This window comes from Phacochoerus africanus, chromosome 3 (assembly GCF_016906955.1).
Source record: "Phacochoerus africanus isolate WHEZ1 chromosome 3, ROS_Pafr_v1, whole genome shotgun sequence".
In the NCBI taxonomy this organism is placed as follows: domain Eukaryota; kingdom Metazoa; phylum Chordata; class Mammalia; order Artiodactyla; family Suidae; genus Phacochoerus; species Phacochoerus africanus.
The window spans coordinates 23,355,389-23,382,608 of record NC_062546.1 but is presented as its reverse complement, the minus strand read 5'-3'; the positions used below and the strand labels follow the sequence as shown (position 1 = coordinate 23,382,608).

The following is a 27,220-nucleotide window of genomic DNA, read 5'->3' as shown; positions in this document are numbered from 1 at the left end:
GGGTGGGGGAGGGCGAGGAGAGCGCGGAGGGGAGGAGAGGGGATCTGACGTCAGGGCGCGAGGTGCTTTCCAGCCGCGAGCTGTCAGGCCGAGTGTCAGGCCCGGCAGGTACGCGGCGCGCTCCCCCGGCGCCCCCCGCCCTCTGCCGGGACGCCCGGGACCCAGCCCCAGGCCGCGTGGACGGAAAAACCGCTGGGAAAAGTCAGTGCGGGGCGCAGGAGCGGGGGCAGATGGGGGCGGGGGGCGCGCGGTCAACTTGGAAAGTTTTTTTTTCTCGGCCGAGCGGGGGAGGGGGCGTCGTCCTAGCGCGTGCGATTGTGGGTGTGTGAGCTCTGGTGTGTTTGTGAGTCCCGACTGCCATGTGTTGGCGGGGCCCGTTGAGGGGTTGTCCCACCCCCCTGGAGGAAGTTGGCTCGGGGCCCTTTTGGGGGACCCAGCTCCCTAGGATCCTACCCGGGGAGAGGGCCGCCCCGGCCCCGGGCCGGGGTGAACGCACGGGGGGGCGGGTTTGTTTGGTTTCAAAAGTGCACGTTGCTAACCGCCGGCAGTACCCCCCCAACCCCCCGCCGCGGCTGAGCCGGGGAGGGGCCCCCAGAGAGTGACAGCTGCGGGTGGGGGCAGCGGGAAGGTCCCGGAGCTGGTGGGGGGGGCGGGAGCCCGCGCGAGTTCCCCTTTCCTTTGGAACAAAGGAAAGTCTGTTTCTGAGGCATCTGTCACTCCCAGGCGGGCCAAGGAAACGGGGCGCGTGGGGCCGGCTACCCGAAGAAAGTTTATGCGTGCCGGGACCCTCGGACAGGCGGAGCGTGTGCCGAGCCTCCCGCGGGGGAAACGCGCAGTCTCCGGGGCAGGGGGCGGCCAACATGGAGTCTGGGCGCAGGGTTGGGGGGGCGGTGCGGAGGTGGGAGCCCAGCCCCCTCCCCTCCCCCTCCGGGCCGAGTTCGGAGCACAAAGCCGAGCGCGCAGGCTCGGCCGGCCCCGCGCCCCGAAGAGTCGGCCAGCGCCGTGTGGCGGGGGAAGGGGGTGGGAACCAAACTTTTTCCTGCCCCGGGACAGACACGTGAGTTTTCTTTCTTCCAGAGCCCCCGCCCCAGAGGGATTTCTGGCCCGCGGGGCAACTGAAGCTCCGAGACGGATGCGGGGTGGGGGACTGAGGTGTGCTGGCGCCCCAAGCGCAGGCCGATTCTCGGCCGCCCAGGGAGCCATGTGCTCCAGGTCGGGTCTGGGCCGCGGGGGAGGCTGCGCGCTTTGTGTGAACTGCTGGGAATGCAGCGTGAGTGCTTGGCCCGGGGGAGTTGTCAGAAAGTTCGTGCGGGAGTGGCTGCAGGTCGGTGCTTCGGCTGGCCAGTTAGGGTTAAAAACTGATCACTGGTGTGATGTCGTCTGGAGTTTTGTCAGTCTGAGAGATTGTGGGTGGGTTGGAGTTATTGGGTGGACGGATATCCAGGAATTGGTTGTATGGTACCAATTCCACAAAGGAAAAGTTGTTCCTTTTAGATGTGGGACTTGTAAACTGTATCTGGTGCATCTATTGGTGAAAGTCCTGGGGGTTCCAGAGGCCAAGCGAGGGGTTGGTACCAGTTATCTGAGTGCTGTTAGAGAGTTGTCTGGTTTAAGTGTGAGACTGGATGTGAGTGTGGGGTGTGTATGTGGGGAGCCTCCTGAATTGGGATTTGTAAACTGTCGGCTGTATTTGTCGGTGAATATTATGGCTGGGGTGCAGGACACTGGTGGAGAGGTCTGTGTAGACTGAGGGGTCATCTCCAGGGGACATCCACTGGAACCCTGCAGACTGGGACTTGACTGGCAGCCAGGGTGGAATTTGCACAGATAACCTTGAGTAAACTTCTCACAGCCTGCAGGGCTGCATCCTGCCTGAGCCCAGATCCCAACTACCCTGGACAGCTAAACCTCGGAAACCTAATCTCAGAAAGCAGCCAGCTGTCGGTGCACTCTGAGGAGTGGCACCTCTAACCAATGCCTGTCTCACCTCTAGGTGGCCTGGCTGGGAGGGTAGACCCTTCCCTAGAAAGCCTGGCCAGGCCAGCCCAGATATCTGGGCTCAGGCCCAAGTGGAGGAAACAAAACCTGGGAGATGCCAGAGTCTGTTGGCCCAGCCTGCTAGGGTGCTGTTAAAAGGCCAAGGAGGGAGGAGCCTTGAGATTCTGGCATCAGCTTATCCTGGAACTTTTGGTTTTAAAATGTAAATCTCTTTGGCGTGTGTGAACAAGAAGTTTGTAGGGGGGATGAGTTGTGTCTAGGGAAACACCTTTCCTTCAGTTGACAGATGAAGAAGAGGCTCAAACCCAGAAAGGGAAGGATGCTTGCCCAAGGTCACACAGCCAAGTTGGCGGAACCAGAGCCCAGCCTGACTCCTTTATCTGGATTTTTCTCTTTTTTTTTTTTGGTCTTTTTAGGGCTGCACCTGAGGCATATGGAGGTTCCCAGGCTAGGGGTCCAATTGGAACTGCAGCCACTGGCCTACACCACAGCCACAGCAACTTGGGATCTGAGCTGTGTCTTCGACCTACACCACAGCTCACGGCAATACCGGATCCTTAACCCACTGAGCGAGGCCAGGGATCGAACCTTTGTCCTCATGGATACTAGTCAGATTCATTTTCGCTGAGCCACAATGGGAACACCTATCTGCGTTTTTTTTTGAGGAACTGAGTCCTAGGATCAGGCCAGGGGCTACATGACAAAGGAGAATGTCTCAGACACATCCAGTGGGATGACTTAACATCTCTGCAGGTACACAGTAGGTACACAGTAAATGTTACATGGACTGCTGTAGGACTGTGGAGATTAATAGTGTCTCTAGACTCCTCACTGGATCCTGGGAAACAAGATGGTATGGGTGGGTGGGGGGAGCTATCTTGGTCAAACCCTACTTCTATACCGTATCCTAGAGGTGATTTTTTTCCCCCCCATAATAGCCTTATAATTCGCATACTATACAACTTACCCATGTAAAGCAAACAAATCAATGGTTCTTAGTATATTCACAACTATGCAACCATCACCAGTCAATTTTAGAACATTTTTTATCACCTGGAAAAGAAACTGTATACCCATTAGCTGTCACTCTTCTAGCTCCCTCCAGCCCATTCTGGACATTTCATAAAAATGGAATCATATTTGTTTTTGTGACTTGCGTCTTTCACTTAGCATAATATTTGCAAGGTTCATTGGTACTGTAGCATTTTTATGGCTGAATAATATTCCACTCTATTATGAATAAACCATATTTTGTTTATCTCTTCATCCGTTGGAGGACGCTTGGGTTGTCTCCACCTTTTGACCGTTATAAATAATGTTACTATAAACTTTTTTTTAAGGGCCGCACCTGTGGCATATGGAGGTTCCCAGGCTAGGGGTCTAATCGGAGCTGTAGCCGCTGGCCTACGCCACAGCCACAGCAACGCCACATCCAAGCCACGTCTGCGACCTACACCACAGCTCATGGCAGTGCCGGATTCTTGATTCACCGAGTGAGACCAGGAATCAAACCCACAATGTCAAAGTTCCTAGTCGAATTCGTTTCCACTGGGCCTCGACAAGAACTCCTAAACATTTTTGCACAAGGGTTTGTGTGGACCTGGATTTTTATTTCTCTTGGATAGCTAGCTACCTTAGGAATGAAATTACTTGGTCACCTGGTAACTCAGTTTAATAGCAGTAGTATCTTGGGTGACTTTCTTAATCTTGCTGGCCCTTGGTTTTTCTCATCTATAAAATGATAATGACAGCAGTGTCTCCCTTACAAGGGCACTGTGAGGCCCGAGTGAGATAATAAATGTGAAGTGCTCAGTACAGAGCATGGAAAACAGGCCTCAGTGGTAGCTATAATTATTTCTAGTCTGGTACTGCTTATTCATGATCTGCCACTTATTTCAGTAGTTATCTATCAGCCCTATGAAAGAGGCCTTTTGGACTCATCCTTCTCCCTTGCCCAGGCTTTGGTATGGCCTGAGACTTTGAATTGCCATTACCCTGTTTCTGGTGTTCCAGGCTCTGATAGTGATGTTCGAGACTAGGAAAAGGGTTACAGGCAACACATGGTAATAATGCCCCCATGCCCTTTGTCACCTGTTTCAGGCTTGCCCGAGGTCCAGCCTAGCCCCTAGACATCATGTCAGACAGTGATTTGGGTGAGGATGAAGGCCTCCTCTCCCTGGCAGGCAAGAGGAAGCGCAGAGGGAACCTACCGAAGGAGTCAGTGAAGATCCTCCGGGACTGGCTGTACTTGCACCGCTATAACGCGTATCCCTCAGAGCAGGAGAAGCTGAGCCTTTCTGGACAGACCAACCTGTCAGTGCTGCAGGTAAGGAGGAGGTAGCAGGAGACCTACCTGAGTTCTAGTCCTTCCACAGCCCTGCCAGTGACTCAGCTGTGTGGTCTTGGGCCAGTCACCTCCCCTCTCCTGCCCTCAGTGTCTTCTTGGGCCAGAGGAGAACCCATCTTTTCTATTTCAAGGGAAAACAGGTGCATGAAGTCATTGCCACTGGATTTCAGGTTTTGGAGAGTTCTGAAGAGGCAAGGAATTGTTATTAACATCTAGGTGTCATCATTAACACTGGAGGTTGTGAGAGGGTGAGAAGGCACTGAGTGTCTTGGATTTGGCTTTCAGCCCCAAATGAGCTGGAGTCACAATTAAGGGCAGAAGTCAGCACCTCTGCGTTCAAAACCCCCTTCTGCCACACAGGACTTGTGAACCACATCTTGATTTCCCATCTGTAAAGTGGGGTTAGACTGCCTGACTGAACTTTGGTGAGGAATAGACTCAGAACTGGATGTGAAAGTGCTCTGTAAATCACAGACGTGAACATGTACAAAAGACCATGTTATCCACTTTTTGTCAGAGTCCGAGGTGTTAGCTCCTTTGAATTGCCCCAGTTGCTGACCTACAGGTGTTCTGTGTTTTCATGGTGCTGAGGTAAGACCCCCAGGACTATCAGTGCCTTGCTTCTAGCTTGGACCTCAGTCTCGCAGAGGCCCACTCCCCACCCCCCGGCGCCCCACTCCCACCCTTGCTGCCTCCCTTTTCACCTCTTCTTCCCTGGCCGGTTGCTCCAGTCCATGGCGTCCCTCCCTCTTTCCCTTACCCTGCTCTAAACCTCCCACATCTCCCAGCTGGTATCCCTCTTCCATGAAGCCTCACAGTGAGTACTCAGCCCTCAGAACTCCCAGCACCTTTATACTCACTGGACAGTGGTTAATCGGAGTCTGTCTGTGAGAAAGGTTCTAGAGTTACCCTGACTTAGATCCCATCTTCTCCCCAACAGGAAGTCTGGACCTTGGCCAAGTCACTGCCTCCTTTTCTTGAGCTTCATATTTCCTTATCTGAAAAAGGGAGATAATTTTAGCACTTTCATAGCTGGTATAGGTGGGGGGGTAGGTACTGAAAAGGATGCAAGGCTCACTGGGAGGTGTTTGTCACAGAGTAGGCACTTCTGTTCTCCTGTCATCCACATCTCTGCTAGATCCAGGGTCTTGCCTAGCAGTTCCTAACACCTCACAGCCAAGCGCCCAGCTCCATGCTGGGCAGAGTTGGGATCCCAGAGAGGATCCAGACACATTCCTGATCTCAGGGAGCATCTAGTCTAGGATGGGAAAGAGGGGGATGACCTGTCTACCAATGTTGGCAAAAAATGACCACTGCTGGGACAGATGGCAGCAGAGACCCAGGGCAGGGCTTCTGAGCAGGCCTGGAGCTTCAAAAGGCCTCCCAGAAAAGGTGGGCTTGAACCAAAGGATCTGGAACAGCACAGGCCCAAGACTGGTGCCTCAGAGCCAGGATTACCTCGACGGGCGGCCTTTTTGTTAGTCTGCCTGTCTCCAGCCTAGTTTTTCCTGTCTCTGAGGCCCTTGAAATCCCCAGGCCTCTGGGCCTTCTCCTTTGCTTTCTTGACCTTTCTGAGCCTGGCTTATTCTTTTAAGCATTTTCTCATGAAAGCATTCTCTGACTGCCCAGAGTTGAGGCCACTACTGTGTATTCCTGTGTGTGCTGTCAAGCCACTTGTCACAACATAATGAAATTACTTTTTGTCAGGGACACTGTTTCTCAAGACTGAGTAGTATACTGCCTCTTTTTAAAGAAAATATTTTTCATGGATCTGCCTCCCTCAACATGTTGACTTAAATAATTTTTATCACATGACTTAAGCATGTACAGACATAAAACTGGGTCAAAAAAAAATCTTTTATTTTGCTCTTATACACAACTATAAAATAACTAAAGTTTTCCAAGGTAAATAAATGTAAAACCAGTGAGATTCCATCTAACTGCATTATGTCAAATGGTGGATGGTGTTTTGTTGACTGCACTGTGGTGTGTAGTAAGGCAGAGGCACTGGCTCTGGAGTTGAGCAAGTCTGGTTGCCTGAGGCCATGGCCCTCCTGCTTGGGACCGAAATGGAAACACAAAACCAAAACATTCTTGTGGGGAACCAGGGGACCCCTAGGACAGCATATCCCCAGATCCCACGTACAGAAATGTAGGTCTGGGGCAATGATTAGCTGCTAGAGATAGGAAGGGTGGTGGGATCCTGGCTTCCCCTGGTGGGAGGGGTTCCAGTGGTGGGCACGCTGCTCTAGAGCTGTGCTGAGTTAGAGAGCCGTGGGGACCATCTGGCACTCCTCGACGGAAACTACCATGAATCCTAAGCATGGCCAGCCGTACATCTCTGCTTGAAGGTCTCATGGGTACCCCAGGTTTCCTGACTAATAATAGGGTAATTTCTCCAAACTGGGTCCTTCTGTTTCTGAGGGGTTCCCTGACAGCCCTTTCTCAGCTCTCACAGTTTCCTATATACATTTACCTCTTAATTTATTTCTGGAATGTGGATTCTTTCCTACATGGTCCAACCTGTCATCATCTGGCACTTCCCTACTTAAAACAGTGGCTTCTGCCAACCTGTTGACATTATCTGTCCCTATCGGCATATCTGGCCTCAGCCCTCGCCCCCCCTCCCATATTCCTACCACACCACCTCTCACCCCCCCCATATTCCTGCCACACCCATGGATACCGGAGACCACTTTGCTCCCACCCCTGACCTCTAGAGGAGCTGTGCGCTCCCACAGCACCTGGATTGGGTCAGCATTTGTACTTGACTGATTGCTCTTCAGATCACACTTAACTCCAGAGGCCTAGTCTTATTTTTCACCTTATCCTAAGTGTCAGCTCAGTGTCAGGTATCTGATAGGTGCTTGGTAAATGCTGAAGTGAAAGAAAATGAGGAAAAAGGTGTTGGAAATGTCAGTTGGCAGGACCTCTGAAGTGAGGAAATGCAGTGGCTCCTCAGTCAGGAAAGGTTGGTTTAAATCCCTGGAGGTATCTCTTTTTCCGGTATTTAATTTTTTTAATTTCCATTGCTTATTAAGAATGTTTGCAAATACCTGCAAAAATAAGAGAATATTATAATGCACCCCTAGCACCAATCACCTGGCTCCGACAAGCGTCAACCTTTTGCCAAGCTTGTTTTCTCTCTCCCGGGGACGTCCCTTTTGATTGTCTCCTTTAACAGGCCCAGGAGCGATCTCATTAGCAAGTCAATGAGTCATTTAACTAACTGGTTTGCTGGTACTTGCCTGGGGCTAGGCAGTTGGGAGAGTAAAACAAAAAAAGTCATTTGTGAAGGATTTTCACAGGTCCCCGTGACTTGGTTGCTGTGGTTTCTAAGGGTTCTTAGGGGCTGCCTGTTGGGGAGGGAAGCTGGAGGGGCAGGGAGGGTTCCTGCCCATTTCTTCACTGTGTAGTCTTGATTGGGGGTGTGCTCTGTCCAGACCCAGTGCTGTGTGCTGGAAACACAACAGAACGGGCACTATCCCGTCTGGGGAAGGGAAGACTATTTAAAGGATGAAGAATTCGGTAATTATTACTGATGTGGTGTCAGCTGAGGTGCTCTGGTAGGTTGCCCGTGAATGGAATCCTGACAGGGTTGAAGCCATGGGGCGGTGAAGGGCCGAAGTCCCTCTGGGACTTGCGAGGGTCAGGAAAGGAGCCTGATGCAGAAGCTGAGGTGGCCTGCTCGGCCCTGCCCTCACTGAACCTTTATCATTCGCAGCTGCTCTCCTTGCTCTGGCTCCAAAGCTGGCTGCCTCCTGATTCTTCCCGCTGGCAACCTCTGCCCCCCCCCCCCCCCTTTCAACTGTGCATATTTTTTGAGCTTCTGTGTAAGCTTTTTTGCTTAAATAAAGGGCTTGTCCCACAAGCACAAGTTAAACCAATGGGTTAAACCATTTGTTCCTAAGCTTCGGAGGCACAACTCCGGGGTGCTTGTTTAAAAACACACAGTCCTGACTCCACCACCTAGAAAGCAGATGAGAAATAATGGGTTTTTTCTAAAATCACCCTCAAGGTGATTCTAGTACAGCCAGCTGCCTTGAGGAACACCTGGGTAGGGTGGTCACAACACAAATGGAGGGGCTGTGATGTTTGGGGAAGGTCTCTCCCTGTCCCCCCCCCCCTTTTGCTTCTGTCTTTCACAGTTGAAAAGACAATAAAATGAAAGCTCCAGTCCTCATGGCCTTCATCAGCTCCCTAGTGCCCTCCCACTCTGATTTGCCGTGGTGATTCCTCCCATGTCCTTTATCTCAGCCACTGATGTAAAAAAAAAAAAAGTACTAACAGGGCAGTCTTTGAGAGAGGGCCCTGTGTCATGGTAGAGACAGGCTTCAGGGACCCAGCCTGTGTTTTGCCATATCAATAAAGAATTCACCTTGGCATTCTCCTGCCACCTCCCCAAGGACCTTGAGTTGGGGCAAGTCACAAGCTTTTTCCCTGACTTAGGCATGGGTCAGGCAGCTGGAAGAGGCTGCAGAAAATCTGCACGGCCCCTTATCACAGCTGGCGCTGTGGTGCACTCAGGCCTTGAGGGCCCTTGCCCAGCTCCCCTCAGCCGTGCGTTTCTATCGACGAGAAGACAAAACAGACAGTAAGTAGGCTGCCAAGTTTTCTGCAGACCAGGGTGAGCATGTGGGAGAGTCTGTGTTGGGGGTGGAGTGTTTTTCTGCTGTTCTCGGAATTATAAGCCAAAATGGGAGGTGCAGCTTGAGGCTGGGTGCCCACACATCTGATAGTAAATGCCAGGCCCCCCTCCCCAAAACTGCTCTTCCAACAGAAACACAGGTCCCTACCCCACTTGCCCCAGGTCATATTTCCCTTTGCATCCTGGGGTTGGGGGGAGAGGTGCCCTGCTCTCCTGCAGCACAGGTAGCTGAGGAGGCAGCTGCAGGGTGGAGAGGGGAAGCATCTGAGCCAGAGGAAAAGGCCTCCAGCTGACGGCTGACTCTCTTCAGTCTTTTATCTTTACCTGACAGTGGTAGTTGCCTGGAACCAGGCTGTCTGGATCACATCCCAGCCTTTGCACTTGTGACCTTGAGCAAGTCACTGAACCTCTGATCAGGGCCTCTGTTTCTTCAACAGTTCAGATAAAATGGAGATCATCACAGAACCTGTCTCATAGGCTGCTGAAGATGAAAAGAGTAGTTAGATGGGAAGTGTTCAGAAGAGCACCTGGTGTATTTTGTGTTGGACAAGTGTTCGCTTTTAGGACTATGATGATGACTTTAGCTGTCCATGGCAAACCAGAACGAGAACCGTAGTGGGGCCCCTGAAGCCAGAAGACCTGGGTTTGTATCCCAGCTCTGCACTCAGAGTCTGTGTGACTTGGGGAAAGTTCTTTCATCTCTTGGGTTCCAGGTCCCTCTGTAGTACATTGGGGACACTGCTTATTACCTTCCAGGCTTGTGTGCAGATTAAAAATAATGCAAGTGAGATAGCTGGCATGATACCTGGTATCAAAGGTCTTTGGTTCCTTCATCCACCCAGCTGTTTGGTCTTATTTTTCCTTTGGGGCTCCCCTGCACATCTAGCCAGGATTGAAGTGAGCAGCTCAACTAGTGTCTGCTGCTGCCTTTGCGTGCACGGCTGTACTGAGAGGCCTGTGGACATAAAGAGGGGTAAATGAGAACCTCATAGGCAGGGTCCTTCCAGGGATGGAATGGAGGGCAAAAGAAGCCACAGGAAGGCTCTGGCTCTGCCCTGTTCAGGAGCTCTCCCAGCCTGACAGGACCTAGAGCCTAGTGTTGTCCTTGGGTCACCTGTGGAATAATAGGTACAGCTGCAGGCTGCTGGGCAAGGAGCCATGCCACCTCTAGGCACCAGCTCTTGTTATAGGTGGCTGTCCCTTTGGCTAGGTAGAGACGTAGAATCTGTGGGAAGATGGTACCCAAGGGCTTGCCCAGGTATGAGCCAAGAAAGGTGACGGGGTAGCAACAAACAGGAGCCAGAGGAGAGCTGGGCCTTTGATCCATTCAGCAAACATTAGAGGAATGTTAGGCATTGCTGCAGCCCACACAGTTCCCAACATCTCAGCACAGGGGAGGGCAGGGGGAGGGGGCTCCAGCCTTTTATTCCCTCTACAGCAGCTGCTTCATGCTCTGTATCTGTTGACAAACGAAGAGGAGAAAAGAGAACCAGGAGAAGGACTTAACGGTGTGAAAACTAGATCAAGCTACTGTTTAGGCCCTTTTGATAGTTTGCTGTTGTCCTCTCGCCTTGAGGGAACAGCCTTGCCTGCTTCTGTCCCTCAAACCAAACCCTTTTCCTGCTTCAGGACCTTGGCATTTGCTGTTCCCTCTATCTAGAACATTCTACCTTCACCTTTCTGTGTGGGTGGTGGCTCTTTCATACTGGTTAGGTCTCAGCCTTCCCAGACCCCTTATCTACGGAAGTCACTCTTATCTTTATGTAATACCCTTTTATTCCTGTCTGTTTTCTTCCTGGTACTTGTTAGCGGTTATTCACTGTGTTCATTCATTGCCAGTCTCCACAACTGGGTGGACTGTATACTCCACAGGGCAGAATGCACATCTGTTTAATTCACAGAGACATCCCCAGCACAGAGAACTGGGCCTGGCACACAGTAAGCACTCACTAAATATTGAGTGAGCACAAAGCCTTGAAAGGGAGAGCAACAAGAAAGCGTGAAGTTCTAACTTGACCATTCTAGTGAATAAAAGCTGGGTTCCAGGGTCCTGTGATAGCCTGAGGGAAAGAGTAGGGGTTCTCTTGGAGTTCCCATCGTGGCTCAGTGGAAACAAATCCAACTAGTATCCATGAGGATGCAGGTTTGATCTCTGGCTTCACTCAGCAGGTTAAGGATCCAGCATTGCCATGAGCTGTGGTATAGGTCGCAGACACGGCTCAGATCTGGTTTGCTGTGGCTGTGGTATAGGCCGATGGCTACAGCTCCAATTGGACCCCTAGCCTGGGGACTTCTATATGCCACAGATGCAGTCCTAAAAAGACAAAAAAAAAAAAAGAGTAGGGGTTCTTCTTCCACATCCAAAGGTCCAGGCTTGGGGATCCTTGGCTGGAGGTGGAATCCTGCCTGACTTCTCCAGGCTGAGCTTTATCTGTGTCCATCAGTAAAATGGGAGTTGTCCAAACTTAGAGAGTGGATAAAACTATTAGAAGAAAGTTGTGTAGATGCGGTCCTCAGTAAATGGCAGCTATTGGTAAACCGTTCTCAGCAAAGGCTCCCAGAAAGATGCCTAAGTATGTGGATATCTATCATGCCGCACCCATGCCTAATTCCCAGTGCACTCCCACAGACTCTAATGTTTTCTTTCCAGCTCCTTTTGTGTTAGCAAGAAAATCATTAGGCAGCTTTCCCCCTGTGGCAGCTCCTCCAGTGGAGGGCAAGAGGGAGAAAGACTTGGAAAAAATGATAAGGGGTTGTATTTGTCTATTTAAGGAAAAACAGGTTTTGTATTTGTGAGCTTATGCCAGCCATGTAGCCAAGAGACTGTTTTCTAGTCTAACCCATAATTGTTTTAAAATAATACCCAGGTGAGCTATTATAGGATTGGTCTTGTCGCATCTCCAGGCTGTTCAGAGTAAATGAGAGGGAAGGGTGTGAGCGGCTGATCTTTAGATGATCAGGAATGGTGCCATTAAGTCCCTTCTCTCGAGTGTGCAGAAACTCTTCACACTCTTCCTGAACAATTAGCTACCCTCATGGTATCATTCATTCAAGTATTAAGAGAAACTGTCAGCCCATAAGAGCAGCTATAGGTGAAGAGATGTGTTTTAAAATCATTTCCTCTACTCTGGCCCTATCTCTAATGTCTTAAATCAGCCAAGACTGAAAAGTAGGCATTCTCTAGGTGATGTGCAAAACGCATGGAGCCCCCTTTTTTTTTTTTCCTTCTGGTGAGCAGTTTCACAAGGGCTGGAAAGACAGGCCATAACAGGGGAGGGTTTTAACACCCAGGCCCAAGAGTCTGGACCTGATCCTATAGGCAGTAGGAGACAAATGGCAATTTTCTAAAACAGGAGTAATAGTCGTTGCATTCTTAGAAAGAGAAGTGAGGAAAGAAAAAAAAAAGAAAGAGTGAGTGACAACCAGTGACCAGGCTGGACTGGCAAGCTGTAAAGCTGGGGGCTATTAAAACAAGTCCAGAGGAGTTCCCTGGTGGGTAAGGACCCGGCGTTATTACTGCTGTGGCTCAGGTCAGTGGTGTTGTACGGGTTCTATCCCTGGCCCAGGAATTTCTGTATGCCATGGGCGTGACCCAAAAAATAATAATGGGAGTTCCCATTGTGGCTCAGCAGGTTAAGTGTCTGAGGATGCAGGTTCGATCCCTGGCCTCACTCATTGGTTGAAGATGCAGCATTGCAACAAGTGCAACATAGGTTGCAGATGTGGCTCAGATCTAGCATTTCTTTGGTGTAGGCCTCAGCTGCAGCTCCCATTCACCCCCTAGCCTGGGAATTTCCACATGCTGCAGGTTTGACCATAAAAAGGAAAAAAAAAAAAAGGTCATGACCATCGCCTACAAATCATCAAAATAAAAACTTATAAAATAGGAGTTCCTGTCGTGGCTCAGTGGTTAATGAATCTAACTAGGAACCTTGAGGTTGCGGGTTCAATCCATGGCCTTGCTCTGTGGGTTAAGGATCCAGCATTGCCATGAGCTGTGGTGTAGGTTGCAGACACGGCTCGGATCCCGTGTTGGTGTGGCTCTAGCGTAGGCCGGTGGCTACAGCTCCAATTAGATCCCTAGCCTGGAACCTCCATATGCCACTAGTGTGGTCCTAGAAAAGACCAAAAAAAAACTTACAAAATAATAAAAAACAAAGCATTCCTACTGTGGCACAACGGAATTGGCGGTGTCTGTGGAGCACTAGAATGCACATTCTATCTCCAGCTGGCACAATGGGTTAAGAATTTAGCATTGCCTCAGCTGCAATGTAGGTAGCAACTGCAGCTTGGGTCTGATTCCAGGAATTCCATATGCCATGGGCAGCCAAAAAAGGAAGAAAAAAAATAAAGTAAAATAAGATAGAACCCAGACAGATATGGGACAGGGTGCTAGATATGTCTTGGCTTTAACAGGAAGAAATGTCATACCTCATGTGTAGGTCCAAAACGACTGTTCAAATCAATCAGCCAGACAGGAATGGGGTCAAGGTTAATGGTAGCTTTCTCAGCAGTATTAGGAAAAAAAGACTTAAGGATGTTGGTTGAATATACATTCAGCTGGAACCATGATCCTGGTTTTGCTTGGAAACAGTAACTTTTCTTGTGCCTGAGAGTCTTTTGGTGTCCTGGTGGCTCTTTCTCTGGCAAGACTTGACTCTAGGAACTTAGGAGTGATTCACCCTTGGCACCATCCCCTCTCTTCTCACATACCCATATTTGGTGGGTAACAGGTCCCACTATTTCCAGTTTCCCAAACAGATCAAACTCTTGTCATCTTCTCATTATCTCCCTTAACTTTAATTACTAACCTTTTGCTCTGCTTCCGCTCTGTTCCTCACATAGCAAGTCACTTCTTTGCTTAAAATCCTCCTATGGCTCCCCATCATCACCCTTAGAATAAAGAACCAGGTCCCCACCATCAGCAGTAACCTCTAGTTCCCGGTGAGTTCCATCCAGACAGGCCTGCCTTCTCTGAGCTCCTCATAGGCACTTTGCTGCCACCTGCCCCTGGGTCTTTTCAGAGGTTGTTCCCTCCAAGTCGAATGTTCTTCTCCCCCCTAACCTCCCACTGTAACCTCATTCTTAGCCTTTAGATCTCAACTTGCAAGCCATTTCCTCAGAGAATACTACCCTGAGTCCTGAAAGACTAGATTGGCTCTTCCCATCACTGTCTCAGCACCAACATACATCTTTTCCTCATTGGCTGGGTCATAGTTGCAATTTTATTTTCATTTATATGATTTATTCATTAACTTCTCTCTTCTCAGAATAAATCTGAGGTCTGGGATCATGCCTGAAGTGTTTACTGTTGTGTTCCTAGGGCTGGAACCTAGGTGCTTTGTGGCTGGTTTTGATCAAGTAAATTGATCACAGTCTCTTACACTCATTCCAGATATGTAACTGGTTCATCAATGCCCGGCGGCGGCTTCTCCCAGACATGCTCCGGAAGGACGGCAAAGACCCCAACCAGTACACCATCTCCCGCCGTGGGGGTAAGGCCTCAGATGTGGCCCTCCCCCGGGGCGGCAGCCCCTCAGTGCTGGCTGTGTCTGTACCGGCCCCCACCAATGTGCTCTCCTTGTCTGTGTGCTCCGTGCCACTCCACTCGGGGCAGGGAGAAAAGCCAGCAGCCACCTTTCCACAAGGGGAGCCAGAGCCCTCCAAGTCCCTCGTGACCCCTGGTAGCACACTCACTCTGCTGACCAGGGCCGAAGCTGGAAGCCCCACAGGTGGACTTTTCAACACACCACCACCCACACCCCCAGAGCAGGACAAGGAGGACTTCAGCAGCTTCCAGCTGCTGGTGGAGGTGGCACTACAGAGGGCTGCTGAGATGGAGCTCCAGAAGCAGCAGGACCCGCCGCCCCCATTACTACGCACTCCCATGTCCTTAGTCTCTGAAAACCCCAAGTAGGCATCTGCCACAGGGGTGCTTGAGCCAGCTGTCCTAGGCTTCCGTTTTGGTTCCATTTCCTACAGAGGGTTTCCTTTGGATCACTGCCAAATGTCGGGATCATCTCCTCTGTCCAGAGGTCTTCGGCAGGAAGACGCCAGCTGGTGTCACTGCACTGTGATGGGACCTCTCCTCTGCTGACTCCGCTGTTTCTCCAGCCTCCTCAGTGATGAGCCCAAGAGATTGGAGACAGGCATGGTGCTGCTGCTGTTTCTTCAGAGAACCCCCCCAGGACATCTTTGTTCCAGCCTGCTTTCCTGGGCTGGGCACAGGGAACCTACCACGTTCAGACCTATGCTGGGTCCAAGTTGCCTCTGACAAGGCCTCTTTGTTAAGCCAAGTGTGGACATTCCAAGTTCGTAAGTGTGAACGAAAGAAAAAAGGAACCCAGCAGATGTAACAGAACTGACTCCAGTTGAATGTTTAGGTTTTCGCTAAACTTTGTGTTTATTTTTCCCCTCTTTGCTGTGGTTTGCATTAACGGGAGTAGTTAGCCCAGGTGTGGGGAGTGAGAGTACGTTGTGTGATGGAGTCTGATGAACTGGGAATAATCCGACACTGCAATTGGTGATTGTCTTACAAGAAAGTATTTTCATTTGGGGGACCAGCCATATCTCTGCAAAATTCCATGGTTGTTTTATTGTTGGTTTGGTTTACCAAAAAATACTGTATGGGCTTTGGCTTATCTCTATCATGCAGAAAAGGGGATAAAGCCACAGCCAGTGAGAGGGTCCAACAAAGAATCTGACCAAACCTTCTAAGTGCAGAGCAGAGAAGGATGTTAAAAACAGAGGTGGTTTTGGTGGGGGGAGGGTTGTTTTTGTTTTTGTTTTTGTTTTTTGGGGGGTTTTTTTTGGTTTGTTTTTACTGTAGTGGGGGTGGGGGTAGGGAGGTAAGCTAGACTGCGGCAGTGGGGTGGTGTTTTCTTTCTCTTTAATTGTTTTCCCCTTCTTTATCCTTCAGAGCTTCACCCCCCAGCCTGAGTTTTTAATTCCTTCTAGGAACTTGGATTACTGGGGCAAGAATGTTTAAAGCTCCCTATAGCTCCTACTTGGAGAGAAGTGAGCCATCTACTGGTCAGGAAGCCCTTTTAGCGGACTCACACAGGCAGCGTTCCCCACGATGGTGGGAGGAAACTATTCCTGGAGGAAGCACGGAATAGTACCCCAGCTGCCTGGGGAACTGCCCTGAGGCTGGAAATCGGTTCTGAAGCTTGTTCGCTGTGTCTTTGTGTTGCACGTTTCTTTAAAGTCGAGTGGCAGAAGCCCCGGCCCTGTACTTCACAGTGAAACAGATCACACTTAGTCTTACTCTCCTCCCTCCTCCCCAGTTTTTACTTTGCTGTTTCATTGCTGACAGCACTCAACAGCAGTACACCCCATCTTTAGTATATCCTAAGAAACACTAATCCTAGGTTATTAGCTGAAATATTTTTGTTCTGAGTAACATTGTTTCTGGGTCAAAAGACAGGTCAGGAACCCTAGCCTGTAGTTTCCTGAAGTTGCCAGGTTAGGCACGGGGAGAGTTCGTGGGTGTTGGCTGACTTGGGTGGGCCTGGCTGGGAGAAGGGCAGCAGTGTGAGTTCTGTCCTTTCTGGGATGACCCCTGAAGGCTTCATTCAAGGGGCTCCCCAACTCCTGAGTGGCTTGGCCCACTCATTGCTGTGGGAATGGGGATTGGGTGGTTAAGACAGGGAGTGTTGCTCTCTATTAGTGGGCAAGTTCTCCAGGCTCTCTCCTTTGCTCCCATGCCCTCCCTGTGCCCTCTCCTTGCATGCCCCGGGGGGATCAGGGATCCTCACCCTCCTGAGGCCCAGCCGGGGAAGAATCAACATGGCAGCTTCAAAATCAGTTGAAGCTACTGCTTGCCCAGCCTCTTCCACCCCACCCGTGTCTGTGAGCCCAGGTCTGGTGTGACTGCTACAAGTCCCCTACTTGAAGCAGGGGGACCCTGGAAAGTGTATTGGGCTGGGGTGGGATCTTCCCTTCCCACAGTGCACTGAGCAGTGGAGGTGGTGAGGGGTGAGGGAGCCATGCTGCTGAATTCTGGTTGGCATTCCCCCCTTGTACGAGATGGGGAGGCTGGCAGTGGGCCAGCCTCTGCTCTGTTTGGTTGTGAGATAAACCTGGAGGAAAAGCACAGTTAACCGTTGAATTATTTGAGCAAAAAACTACTGTAAATAACTTTTGTTCTTGTCTTTTGTCAAATAAAGTTGTTTTTTTGTTTTTGTTTTTCAAAGCAGAAAGACTGATGCACTGTGACCTGGGCCCAGCCTGGAGACAGGATAACTGCTGAGTTCTTACCCTGCCTTACCTTTCACCCTCCCTCTAGTAGCTGCTTAGAAGTGTTGTGTACTCCCCGTTTCCTTGGTCTCAACCCATCCCATGTCATCCTCATCACAGTGTGCAGGGGTCATATGTATCCCAAGCTGGACCAGTCTTCCCTGGGGTCAGAGATCAAGCTTTGGGGTTGCTCAGTGGTGAGGGAACTTGAGCTGGCAGCTTCGTCCTCCCCCTCTCCCAGCGAGGCAAGAGCATGACCACAATATGAAGCCAGCACAGAAGGAAGCAGCGGTGCTGCGTGGATACCCTGGTCATGTCTGAAACCAGTGCCATCTCTGGACTTCCCTGTTATGTAAGCTAGTAAATTCCCTTTTGCTTAAGCTAGCTGTGGGTTGCATTTCTGTCATAATGAAATGACTAAACATTGTCACTGCAGCCCAAACATCTTTTAATTTTTGTATATATTCATGAAAGAAATGAGGTGCCCTTCTCATAGGTAAAGAAACTGAGAATTTTAAGTTACTTGCCTGAACCTACACAGCCAGGACTAAGTGCGATATTAATTCAAGTCTGTCTCGCTTTACGGTCACCCTGAGGTCTGTCCCTCTCACACAAACTAGTGATGGGCAGTTCACGACCTACAGGCATCCAGCTCTCTAACATGGTTTGGGCTGAGTACTAGGAGTTTCTTCCACTGAACCAAATCAGGTTTCTTCCTGATTTCTCCCCAGAACACCCAGATAGAGGATATTGATTTTCCCACAGGTCACTCATCCTTTTGGAATTTGGAGATGGAGCCTCCCTGCTTAAGTTCCCCAGATTAAAGTGCCCCAACTTCCTTAGCCACTCACCCAAGGTCCTGGTTTTCCCATTTCACTCTGTCAGTGTCAAGCTGGACACTGGGGCTTAGCAGAATATGAACATGCTGGAAGGGCTCTTCAGAATAAGTTTAATACTCATTTTACATCTGGAAAATGAATATTAATATTCCTCTAAATGTTCCTAAAGGGGGAAGTAATTTGGATGATTCAGCTGCCTCAGGAGAGATGGCTTCTTACAGATGCTTTACAAGGAACTGAAAGTAAAAGTGTCTTCTGCATTAGGCTTCAGACTGATGAGCTGTGGAGTGAGCAAGCACTCTAGATAATGAAAGCTAACGGAAAATGTAGCTAGGGCCCCTCTGAAGCCTGAGAACATTATATAAGGACATCTACCTTGCTTCTAACACTCTCATTTAGGAAAGAGCTTTTAAAGGCATTTGTGCTCCCTCATCTTGAATATCTGCTGTTGAGTTGACTGTATCACCTGACTCTGTGCTCCTATTCTTCACAAGGGGGCCGTGATGATGCTTCAAGTCCTTGGATATCAGTGTAAACCTAGACCCTGTGTCCAACAGTAAAGGAAAAAAAGTAAAAGTGGCAATGATGGGGGGTAGGGGGATACTGCCTTTAGACTGATGCTCAAGGAAGGCCTCTTCCTTTCCACTGTTTTTGAAAGTGGTGATTTCTCCACAGATCCCGGCCTCACAGACCCACTGGGAAACTTCCCCAACTTAGCCTCGTGAATAAGAATCTCTAGGGTAGGATTCAGGCCTTTGGATTTCTTTTTTTCTTTCTTTCTTTTTTTTTTTTTTTGCCCCATACCTGCAGCATATGGAAATTCCTGGGCCAGAGATCAAATCTGAGCTGTATCTGTGGCAACACCAGATCCTTTTAACCCACTGTGCCAGGCCTGGGATGGAACCCACGTGTCGGCAGTGACCCAAGCCACCACAGAGACAACACTGGATCCTTAACCCACTGCCCTACTGCAGGAACTTGATGGATGCTGGAATTTTAAAAGTACACTTGAGTTTAGAAGCTGCAAATGTGCAAGCTTTCAGAGGGAAGGGGCCAAGTATACTTCCGTGAGGCTCTAACCTCATGATGTTAGCCATTGGACCTAGAAAATAAGGTCTGGAACTGAGGAGAGATGTGTAAATAATAATCTCATCACTGCTCTCAACATTACTAGTTTGTTTCCAAAGCACCAGATCCAAGCCTGGCTACAAATTCTGGCTCTGTCACTTACTATTAGCTGTTGTGCCCATGGGTAAGTCAGTTTACCACTGGAAACTCAAGTTTCCTCATCAATAAAATGGGAATAGTAATATTCACCTCTTAGGGAGGATGAAAATAGGATAATCCATATGTTACTGTTCCTATCTGGCCTAAGCATAGTGTTGAGAATAAAACAGAACTGTCAAAATAACTTGCCAATGCCACACAGCTTTCAAGCAGCAGAACTGGGACTGGCTACCTAGAGAAGTAGTTCTCAAGCATCAGACCTTACCCCCAGGGAGTCCAGGAATTTGCACGTTTCACTGATGCCATAAAAGATACTCCTGCTATTGCTCCAGGGTCCTGATTGTTTATAATCAGGACACTGACTTATCCCCAAGAAACTGCTGGGTTGGGAAGACAGCTTCTTATCTTTCAAGGTTACAAGATGAGAAGAAGAAGGGTACCACCAAGTAGTGCCCTCAAACCATCTGACTTCCTTTGGCCCCTAAGAGACTAGTGGCCTGAAGGTGAGGTGTAGCCTTTCTGAGACTGTCATTTTAATTACAGAAGTACAACACATTCACTGTGGAAAATTTTTAAATAAAAGTATACAGGAATCCCCTTACTCCACCCCACCATGGTTTCAATTTTCAGTTTCAGTTACTCACTATCAACCTCAGTCCAAAAATATTAACTGTAAAATTCCAGAAATAAACAGCTCATAAATTTTATTTATTTTTAGCTTTATTTCTTTCTCTTTTGTCTTTTGAGGGCTGCACCCATGGCATATGGAGGTTCCCAGGCTAGGGGTCTCATCAGAGCTGCAGCTGCCAGCCTACACCACAGCCACAGCAACGCCAGATCCGAGCCGGGTCTGCGACCTACACCACAGCTCACGGTAATGCCGGATCCTTAACCCACTGAGCGAAGCCAGGGATTGAACCCGCAACCTCATGGTTCCTAGTTGGATTCATTTCCGCTGTGCCACGACGGGAACTCCGACAAGTCATAAATTTTAAATTGCATGCTGTGCTAAGAAGCATAATGAAGTCTCCCACCCTCCAGGCCAGGGATGTAAGTCATCCCTTTTTTTCAATTTATCTGTGCTGCATATGCTACAGCCCTGCCTGCTAGTCACTCAGGAGCCTGCTCTGTTTTCAGATCAACTGTCACTGTACTTCAGTGCTTGTGTTCAAGTAACTCTCTTACTTATTAACAGCCCCAAAGTGCAAGCATAGTGATGCTGGCAATTCACATATTCTCTGACCGTGCCTAATTTGTAATAATAGATGTGTACACATAGAAAAAGCTGGTATACATAGGGTTCGCTATTATCCCTGGATTCAGGCCTCCACTGGGACTTGTAACATATACCCTGTAAATAAGGGAGGGACTACTGTAAAGGGAAAGAAGTTTTCTCTACTTTTGGAGAAAAACAAATGTATGTAAATCATTTAGCAAAGCTGGCACCTGGTGAGGGCTTGCTCGGTAAGCACTAGTAAGCTATTTCTTGTAGGCAAAAGGAAAAGAGGACCAGGATATAAACTCAAACCTCTACTTCACAACCTGGGCTCTTAACACAGCTCCTGGTTCCTTCACCCCACCCTCGGGCTCCGGTCTTCTGTGATTCCACCTATTATCTGTCTGGGGCCACAATCTTACCCCTCAGAGCGCACCTTCCTCCAGACACCTTTCCAAGCAGCTGGCAGAGGTATAGAGGTGTTCAACCGGGAGGACCCCCTCAGCCCGAAGACTGAGACCATGTGTGTAACTGGTGCTAAAAAGCCCCAACATCACAAAGGCAAAACTACTCCAACTTCCAAATCTATCTCTCCCACTTCCAAATCTGACTCTTCATCAATTCTTTTCCATTGTAGGCCACCCAGGACGTTTATTTTAACCATATGGATGCACTGGGTTTCAGCCAGATTCACCACTTCCTAAGGTTTAAGGGAAGCTTTGGGTGAAAGCAGAAAATGAACAAGTCTCAGTCCCATGAAACCTTCCAGGCAAGGGCTTTCCACGCTGCCAGCTTGGCTTTGTCTGCTGCTAGAAAGCTAGAAGGAGGGATGCAGATGAGGTTTCAGATGCCTGTTCAATCTCCCAACTTCACTGTGTGACCTTGGGCTGAACTGCACCCTCTAAGCACCCTTCCAAATAGAACTTTCTGTGACACCCCCCTCTCCTTCCTTGTAAACACAAACTTAATGAATCTCAAAGTTAAGGTCAGAGCTTCAAAATATAACATGACATATAGAGAACTCTTTGGGGGGTAAGAAATAAAGTTATCTATATGCAGGATAAATGCAAGTGGTAAACAAGCATATGAAAAGATGCTCGACATCACTAATCATTAGGGAAATGCAAATCAAAACCTCAATAAGCTACCACTTCACACCTATTAGGCTGGCTGTTTAAAAATAAAAATAAAAATAAAAAATGACTTCCCTAGTGGCTCAGGGGGTTAAGGATCCAATATTGTCACTGCTGCAACTAGGGTCACTGCTGTGGCAAGGGTTTGATCCCTGGCCTGGGAACAACAACAAAAAGCACTGCAAGACAGAAAACAAGTGTTGATGAGGATGTGGTGAAATTGGAATGCTTGTGGAACTGTTGGTGGAAATGTAAAATGGTGCAGCCACTATGGAAAACAGTATGGCTGATCCTCAAAAGATTAAAAAAAGTATTATCATACAATCCAGCAATTCTACTCTATCTACTTTTGGTATATACCCAAAAGAATTGAAAGCACAGTCATGAACAGATATCTGTACACCCATGTTCACTGTAGCATTATTTACAATAGTAAAAAGGTAGAAGCAGCCCAAGTGTCCCTTAACAGATGAATGGGTAAATAAAATATATATACTGTGGCATTTAACAAAGTTATTATTCAGCCTTAAAAAGGAAGGAAATTCTGACATGCTATGACAGATGAACCTTGAAGATGGTATGCTAAGTGAAATAAACCAATTAGAAAAAGACACTGTGATTACACTCTTATGAGGTACTTAGTCAAATTCAGAGACAGAAAGTAAAATGGTGATTTCCAGGTGCTAAGGGTAGAGCAGAATGGGAAGTTAATAGTTTGACGGGTACCAAGTTTCAGCTTTGTAAGATGAAAGGCTTCTGAAAACGGATAGCAGTGATGGTCAAAGTAAATGTACTTCACTGTTTCACAGAACTATATACTTAAAAGAGTTAATTTTGTTTGTATATTTTATAGCAATTAAAATTACTTTTTTAAGTTTTAAAAAAGAACTAACTCAGTTTTATTCCTCTTTTCTCTGTCTTTAGTGCCCCCATCAAATTTCATCTGGATAACCTTTTTTTTCTTTTCAGGGCTGCACCTACATGTGGCATATGGAAGTTTCCAGGCTAGGCGTCAAAGGGGAGTTTCAGCTGCCAACCTACCACCACAGCAACAGCAATGCCAGATTTGAGCCATGTCTTTGACCTAGATCATAGCTCATGGCAACACTGGATCCTTAACCCACTGAGTGAGGCCAGGGATCGAACCCATATCCTCATGGATACTAGTCGTGTTCTTAAGCTGCTGAGCCACAATGGGAACTCCTCACCTGGATAATTTTAACAGCCTTTAAATTAGTCTCCCATTCTGATCTAGTCCTCCAAATAGCAGTCAGCACGGTGATCTTGCCAAGATGCAAACCTGAAACATGAAGTGTTCCCTGCTCAAATCCTTTCTGGGGCTTCCTGTATCCTTGAGATAAAAACAAATTCTCCATGACCATATCAAAGAAGACATGGAATAATAAAATACTGGTGTGGATGTGGAGCAAAGGGAATCCTTGTGCTCTGTTGGGATTGTACAGTCACTATGGAAACAGTATAGAGGATTCTGAAAAAACTAAAAAATAGAACTACCATATGATCCAACAATTCCACTTCTGAGAATATACCCAAAGGAAATGAAAATACTAACTTGAAAAGAAAAAGAAAAAAAAAAGATATCTGACCCCCATGTTCATAGCAGCATTATGCACAATAGCCAAGACATGTAAACAACCCAAGCGTCCATCAATGGATGAATGGTTAAAGAAGTTGTGAGATACATATACACAAACACACGCACACATGAATATCATTCAGCCATAAAAAAGAGAACACCCTACCATTTTCAACAGTATAGATGGACCCTGAAGGCATTATGCTAAGTGAAATAAATCAGACGAAAACAAATACTGTATGATCTCACTTGTATGTAGACTCTTTCTTTGGAACTCATAGAAAAAGAGATCAGACTTGTAGAGGCAGAGGGGAGAGGAAGAGAGAGATGGAGAAAGGTGGTCAAAAGATACAAACTTCCATCATAAAATAAATAAGTACTAGGTAAGTAACATATAACACGATAATTATATAATACTGCCATACAATATTTGGGACAGAGTAAATCTTTTTTTTTTTTTTTTGTCTTTTTGCCTTTTCTAGGGCCGTTCCCGCGGCATATGGAGGTTCCCAGGCTAGGGGTCTAATTGGAGCTGTAGACGCCGGCCTACGCCAGAGCCACAGCAATGCAGGATTCGAGCCGCTTCTGCAACCTACACCACAGCTCATGGCAACGTGGGATCCTTAACCCACTGAGCAAGGCCAGGGACCAAATTCACAACCTCATGGTTCCTAGTTGGATTCGTTAACCACTGCGCCATGACAGGAAGTCCTAGGACAGAGTAAATCTAAGCGTTCTCATCACAGGAGAATTTTTTTCTTTTTTAATATTCTTCTTTCATTTTTACTGTCTCTACCTGAGAAGATGGATGTTAGCTGATCCTACTAGGGTAAACATTGCATGATATATGTAAATCAAACCATCTTGCTGTAGACTTTAAACTTACACAGTGATGTACATCAATTATTTTTCAACAAAACTGTAAAAACATTATTCAACATGATTTCCCCCCTCCTTCCCCAACTTGTGGCTTTATTCCTCACCATTAACTGATATGGTTTCATCTCCTCTAATGCTCTCTTCCCTTCCCCTCCTTCTTCCTCTTTTTTTTTTCCTTTTAGGGGAGCGTCCTCAGCATACAGAAGTTCCCAGGCTAGGGGTTGAATGAGAGCTACAGCAGCCAGCCTGCACCACAACCACAGCAACGTGGGATCCAAGCCTCATCTGTGACCTATGCCACAGCAACGCCAGTTCCTTAACCCATGGAGCAAGGCCAGGGATCGAACCTATATCCTCATGGATTCTAGTTGGGTTCATCATTGCTGAACCACAATGGGAACTTCCTTTCTCTTCTTTTTTTTTTTCTTTTTGTCTTTTTAGGGCCACACCCTTGGCATATGGAGGTTCCCAGGCTAGGGGTCGAATTGGAGCTGTAGCTGCTAGCCTATGTCAGAGGCACAGCAACGCCAGATCCAAGCCGTATCTTCGACCTACACCACAGCTCACAGCAACGCCAGTTCCTTAACCCATGGAGCAAGGCCAGGGATCGAACCCTCAACCTCATGGTTCCTAGTTGGATTCATTTCTGCTGCACTATGACGCGAACTCCATCCCTTCCTCTTCTTAACTCCTACTCTTCCCCTCAGAGTTCAGTCTTCCCTATTCCCCCAGATCAGATTCCCTGTTACAAACTTTTACCACCGGATCTCACTTGTATGAGTTTTTAGCAGACTAAAAAACTTACCTTTTCTGTCTTTGACCCGGGCTAAGTATTCTTCCAATATTCTATGATAGAATGATCAGTCTGTCTCCAACACTGCATGCCAGCAGGGAGTCTGTAAAACAGGTACGTGGCTTTTGTTTTTTGTAAAATAGGTTTTACACCAATGGTGCACATCCAAACTGGGGTGAGCTGGTTAGGCTTTACTATAGTTTTGCATATGAGGGAAACTGGTTCAGAAGGTGGAGGGCTGATAAGAACAAGATCCATGTGAAAGTTAGGCTAAAGTTGTGTACCCATGTCAGGTGTATGGCTGTCCTACCAGGTCCAGACAGAGTAGCGTCTGTTGCAGTGTGTATCATCTTTGGGATCCAGCTCCACTCTATTGAAGCAAGATCTTAGGATTGGGTTGTGGTAGAAAACAACAGCTTATTCTGAAAAAGCTTCCTAGGAGATTCTGTTGTTTACCCAAGGTGGAGAACTACGTGTGAATGTTGACAGGTATGCAAAGGATGTCTTGACCTTAGTGATATTCTTTAAGACTTAAAGCCTAAAAATAAAATAAAATAAAATAAAATAAAATAAAATAAAATAAAAAAGTAAAATAAAACAAAACAAGAGTTCCCGTTGTGGTGCAGCAGAAACGAATTGGACTGGAAACCATGAGGTTTTGGGTTCAATCCCTGGCCTTGCTAAGTGGGTAAAGGATCCAGCATTGCCCTGAGCTGTGGTGCAGGTTGCAGATGAGGCTCAGATCCCAAGTTGCTGTGGTGTAGGCTGGCAGCTGTAGCTCCTACTCAACCCCCAGCCTGGGAACCTCCATATGCCTTGGGTGCAGCCCTAAAAAGAGAGAAAAAAAAAAATCTAAGGTTGAGAATGCAGATTTTAGAGTTCCCGCTGTGATGCAGTGAGTTAAGAATCCCACTGCAGTGGCTAGGGTCACTGCAGAGGTTCAAGTTTGATTCCTGGTCCAGCACAGTGGGTTAAAGGATCTGTCCTTTGCCACAGCTGAAGCTCAAGTCGCAGCTGCAGTTCAGTTTCAATCCCTGGTCCTCAAACTTCCAAATGCTGCGGGTCTGGCCCTAAAAAGAAAAAAACAAAAAACCCCAAAAAGGGTACATGTGCAGATTTTGAAGTCAGACAGACCCAGATATTAGTTGAGCAAGTTACTTTGATTCTATATACCCACCTCACTGGAATGAAGTGCCTTGTTACACAGAACAGCAAGCATGGCACCACCTGGTGGACTTAATGAAATGCCGATTGTGCGCTCTGCGCCAGAATTTCCAATTAGTAGGTCCGGGATGGAGTCTGAGAATGTTTTGTTTTGTTTTCCTTCATTTTGGGCTGCACCCACAGCATATGGAAGTTCCTGGGTTAGGGGTTGAATCAGAGCTGCAGAAGCCGGCCACAGCTACAGTCACACTGAATCCGAGCCACATCTGTGACCTATGCCTGAATTTGCAGCAAGGACGGACCTTCAACCCACAGAGCGAGGCCAGGGATCCAACTCACATCCTTCTAGGCACTGGTAGGGTTCTTAACCCGCTGAGCCAAGACGGGAACTCTGAGTTCTGATAATTTGAATCTCTAATCAAGTTCCCAGGCGATGCAGCTGCTGCTGCTCCAGAAAAACACTTTGTGAACATCTAACCAAGTCCATAGCGAGGACACAGTAGATGAATACTCAAATATGCTGATACCTAATAAAATACTCTTTCCACTTGCTCCTCTGCAGCTGGTTCCAACATGCTATACACAGTTTCAGAAAATCATTTCCCCTCTTTGGATCTCAAGGCATACATTTGCCAAAAGACGGTCCAAAAGAGGGTGTTAGGCATGAGGAGACCCCAAATTATTACAGAAAAATTTCTGAGTTAACTTTCCGAACAAAGTCCTATAGGACTTGCACGGTTAGGAGGGAAAAAAAGCAAGGGCTTAAATCTAGAAAAGCAATTTGTGGCTCCAGGAAAGCAAGGTTTGGGCTCTAAAAATTGCCTTGGGGAATGAAGGGCTGCGTTCTGTCCTGCTGCTCCTGGGAGCAAGCTAAAGTGGATTGGGTGAGCCTCATGTCCAATCTCCGCTTTGGCCTCAGACGCCATTCCTCCGTCTCCATAGCGCCTCCTTGCGCTCGTGTCGCCGTCCCCACCAAGAGTGTCCCTTCCTTCTCCCTCTACCGCGCTGCTGGCGGAAATTTGTCATGACTGCCGCGAGTAGGGCGCTTGCGCCGAAGCGATAGCCCCTCCTCTTTCGCTCTATAGCTGCGCGGCCGTGGATTGGCTGCGTGGGCACGTCGGCGGGAGGACGCGCGGCGCTG

General features: G+C 48.1%; 1 protein-coding gene and 1 long non-coding RNA gene across 5 annotated transcripts; one reads left to right on the top strand and one right to left on the bottom strand.

Annotated features, from left to right (window-relative positions):
• Window positions 1-16: 16 nt before the first annotated feature.
• Window positions 17-15,787, top strand: TGIF2 (TGFB induced factor homeobox 2). Of its 4 annotated transcripts, none has more exons than XM_047771170.1 (3): window positions 17-201; window positions 4,099-4,324; window positions 14,389-15,787. In XM_047771170.1, exons 2-3 carry the CDS (start codon window positions 4,133-4,135, stop codon window positions 14,908-14,910), a joined length of 714 nt encoding a protein of 237 aa, XP_047627126.1. In that variant the 5' UTR covers window positions 17-201; window positions 4,099-4,132; the 3' UTR covers window positions 14,911-15,787. The 4 variants fall into 4 exon arrangements, with proteins under 4 accessions (XP_047627126.1, XP_047627128.1, XP_047627127.1 ...); XM_047771172.1 differs by having other exon boundaries at window positions 23-108; XM_047771171.1 differs by lacking the exon at window positions 17-201 and adding an exon at window positions 278-1,057.
• On the bottom strand, window positions 6,998-27,219 carry LOC125122624 (uncharacterized). Its single transcript, XR_007133868.1, has 4 exons — window positions 26,093-27,219; window positions 24,928-25,018; window positions 9,318-9,948; window positions 6,998-7,401 (listed from the first exon to the last, which is right to left on the bottom strand). It is a non-coding gene; the product is annotated as an uncharacterized LOC125122624 (long non-coding RNA).
• Between the last annotated feature and the right edge of the window lies 1 nt (window position 27,220).